The 3,968-nt window shown below is 42.7% G+C and overlaps 1 protein-coding gene across 1 annotated transcript; it reads left to right on the top strand.

Moving 5' to 3' along the window:
* The first annotated feature begins 2,684 nt into the window (after positions 1–2,684).
* On the top strand, positions 2,685–3,629 carry LOC140844190 (olfactory receptor 52B4-like). Its single transcript, XM_073215671.1, has one exon. It carries the CDS (start codon positions 2,685–2,687, stop codon positions 3,627–3,629), a length of 945 nt encoding a protein of 314 aa, XP_073071772.1.
* Positions 3,630–3,968: the final 339 nt, after the last annotated feature.

Consider the following 3,968-nt stretch of genomic DNA (forward strand, 5'->3'; position numbering starts at 1 on the left):
TGTTTGGATTGATAATGGTATTAAAAATCCTCTAAGAACTTCTAATAGAATTACCACAGAACCTCACACCAGGTAGGATGGCCACTTTCCAAAAGACAAGAAACAACAAATGCTGGCGAGGATGTGAAGAAAACGGTACTCTCCTACACTGTTAGTGGGAATGTCAATTGGTGAAACTGTCATGGGAAGCAATATGGAGGGTCCTCAAAAACTAAAAATAGAAATAACATTTGACCCAGTAATTCCACTCCTAGGAATTTGCCCAAAGAAAACAAGATCCCTGATTCAAAAAGACATATGCACCTCTATATTTATTGCTGCATTATTTACGATAGCCAAGATATGGAAGCAAACTAAATGCCCATCCATACATGAATGAATAAAGAAGATGTGGTACATATACACAAATGAATATTATTCAGCCATAAAAAGGAAAGAAATCCTGTCATTTGCAACAAAATGGAGGGATCTAGATGGTATTCTGCTGAGTGAAATAAATCAGGCAGATAAAGACAAATACCAAATGATTTCACTCATTTGGTGGAGTATAAAAACTAAGTGAGATAGAAGGAACAAAAAACACAGTAGACTCATAGACACTGAGAAGGGACTAGGGGTTACCAAAGGGGGAGGAGGGTTGCTTGGGGGGTGGGGTGGGAGAAGGGGGTTAAGGGACACTATAATTCTCAATCATAACAAAGTAGGTCACTGGCATGGTAGTAAAGCATGGAGGATACAATTAATGACTTCATAACATCTTACTATGTTGATAGTCACTGCAGTACAAGGGGTGAGGACTTGATAAACATGGGTGAATGCTGAACCACTGTTTTGATATGTGAAAACATCATAAGATTGTATATCAATGATACTTAAAAAAAAGAATTACCATAGATTCCTTTTCATGTAGAACAAAACTTTAAAAACCATGAATCCGTATTAACTGTAAGCATTTATATTCTCATTGCAATAAAATAGGCCTGTAACAAGGCTTGCTTGGTGGTAGATGGTTTTTGTATCTGAGCATCTTGAGAGAAGCAAGAGAGAAATGGAGCAGGAAGAAGTGAGGGGGTGGTTAACAGTATTACAGCCCCAGCCCATAATAGGAAGAAAGCAGGGCTGGTGGAGAGAGCACTGTCCCTGGAGTCCTGGTGTAAGTGCTTCCCTCAGGGGCACACTTGACAGAGGATAAACAGCCCTGGCATGCAACAAGCTGAATTACAGCTCCAGTCTCATGTCTATTCCTGAAGACAGTCTAAGTCTGGTGAGTGAATTGGACATGTGGGGCTGGGGTGGTTCCAGGATCAGTATAAGGACGAATTAGTGTTATGTCCTAGATAGGCCAGAGGTGACAGGACTCTTGGAGGTTATTAATACATATGGACAAAGAATGCTAAATACCAGGGAAGCAATTTGATTGGTTACAGAAGAAGTGGAGGATATGGGTTATCTAATGTTACTGAAAGCTAGTAAATAAAGATACACCATCCAAAAACTAACTGGTACCCTAATAATTAGAAGGGACATGGGAGAACAGAAAGGTACTGACTTAGACTGCAGACCTGTCTTGTCATCCCTGAGAATGACTGGGATCTGTGGCAGGTCTCTCACAGCCAGACTGGGAAGGGCTTTGAGGAGCCCGCCAGGCCATCTCAGTCAGATGAGAGAAGATACTACGGGGAGGAGGCATTGAGTGGGGGTGTGTAGGGTGAACATGCCTTGGAGCGGAGCCGTTCTAGCAGGAGGACAGCCAAGCAGGCAGATCCCAAGCTCTAAGCTCCCTGGCTTTGGTCTTCAGCTGAAATGAATAAGACTTCTCTTTGACTCCCCTTCTCCAAACACATGATGATCATCAGTTTCTGTAATCTCCCATCATCGCAAGCCCTGCCTTATTGAACCATGTCCCTGGCCTCTTTCTTCTTCCAGTGCCTCCAGCATACTATAGAGAAAGATGTCTGTCTCAAGGCCCATGACTGGACTCACCAGCATGTAACTCCAATGGAAGAACAATTTTTCTTACCAAAGAGGGGATGGTGACAGGGGCTGATTTCCTCCCCAGTAGTTAAAATGCAGGAACACCAAAAAACTGAACCTGGAGTGGAACAAATAATGTGTAACTTAGCTATTTAATAGATGTTTTGAGATACCACTTAGGATGGAGGTAACCCTTAGGATGGAGACAAAATAGCAAGTTTGATAAGGCCCTTCACCATCAGGAAAATTACCTCTTTTTTCCTCTCTCCAGCACTCCTGATGCATCAGCTACTCTGAGCTAAGAATATTTCAAGAATGCAAGCATTTCTTATAGTGATTCCCACTTTTCATTCTTCTTATCTTATGTGAAAATACTCAATCTGAAGTTCATACATCATCTGTATACTGCCTTCCATACATACACACCGGTTTGCAGTATATATTCATAACCATCTGTAAAAGTACATAACAGTGGCATGACTTTGATTAGTCGGAATCACGTATATCTTTTACTTGGACTATTACTCACTGAGGAAAGGCAACATATCCTTTTCAACTTTGTACATGTCTTATTATTTGCATGTTCACAGGTATTGTAAGTATAGAATATTGCAGTAGCTCCTGGTACCTTCACAGAGCATATCCCAGAAAAATCTGTGTTTTCCTCTGTGTGTGGATAAGTAGTAATGTCTCTGGTGGGTGCCCTAGGCATGACTTCCTTAAACCAGACTGGTGTTAGCCACACAGTCTTCCATTTGCTGGGTATCCCTGGCCTTGAGGACAAGCACATGTGGATTTCGATCCCCTTCCTCATTTCCTATGTCATCGCCCTGCTTGGGAACAGCCTGCTCATCTGCATCATCCTCACAAAGCGCAGCCTTCATGAGCCCATGTACCTCTTTCTCTGCATGCTGGCCGGAGCAGACATTGTCCTCTCCACGTGCACAGTGCCTCAGGCCCTGGCCATCTTTTGGTTCTGTGATGGGGAGATCTCCCTGGATCGCTGCATTGCTCAGGTCTTTGTCCTGACTTCCACATTCATGTCTGAGTCAGGGATCCTGCTGGTGATGGCGTTTGACCGCTACATTGCCATATGCTACCCACTGAGATACACCACTATGCTTACACATGCGCTGATTGGGAAAATTGGTTTGACTGTCTTTCTGAGAAGTTACATTACAGTATTTCCCATAATATTTCTTTTGAAAAGACTGACTTTCTGCAGAACTAACATCCTTCCAACAACTGGTTGTGAGCACATTGGCTTGGCCAAGTTTTCCTGTGATGACATACGAGTAAACATCTGGTATGGGTTTTTCCTACTAATGTTAACAGTGATTTTAGATGTCGTGCTAATTTTTGTGTCATATATGTTTATACTCCATGCTGTCTTCCGCATCCCTTCTCTAGATGCTCGCCATAAAGCTCTCAACACATGTGGCTCCCATGTGTGTGTCATCCTCCTCTTTTACGGGCCTGGGATCTTCTCAGTGCTCACTCAGCGGTTTGGACACCACATCCCACCCCATATCCATGTCCTGCTGGCAAATGTCTGCACTCTGGCTCCTCCTATGCTGAACCCCATCATTTATGGGATCAAGACCAAACAGATCCAGGACCGGGTTACTCATGTCTTATGTCCAAAAAATATGTGACTTTGGAAATGGATCCCAAACTACAGATTTTCTCCACATTTCTTGCCATATGTGAGTTGAGCTTTAGCAGCCCTAGTAGGTGAGGGATAGCTGAGGCTAGATGAATATATCAATTGGCATAATTTTCCAGAGCAAGTCCATAGGGGAGCTTTTTTCAAGGACTCTGATTAATATGAGGTCAATTTCTTTGTCAATGAGCTTTTTTGATGCAGAGTAGGAGAAACAAACCACTCTCAGTTTATAACCCTAGATAGACATCTAGACAGAGATGAACTGTAGATAATTGCTGGACTATTCTTCCCTGGTTTGTTCCATGTGAAGTAGTTCTCATTCCTCCTC

The sequence above is a fragment of the Manis javanica genome, chromosome 11 (assembly GCF_040802235.1).
Source record: "Manis javanica isolate MJ-LG chromosome 11, MJ_LKY, whole genome shotgun sequence".
Lineage (NCBI taxonomy): Eukaryota > Metazoa > Chordata > Mammalia > Pholidota > Manidae > Manis > Manis javanica.

Excerpts from the sequence above, each read along its gene's own strand:
- LOC140844190 (XM_073215671.1), top strand. The coding sequence starts at position 2,685 with ATGACTTCCTTAAACCAGACTGGTGTTAGCCACACAGTCTTCCATTTG.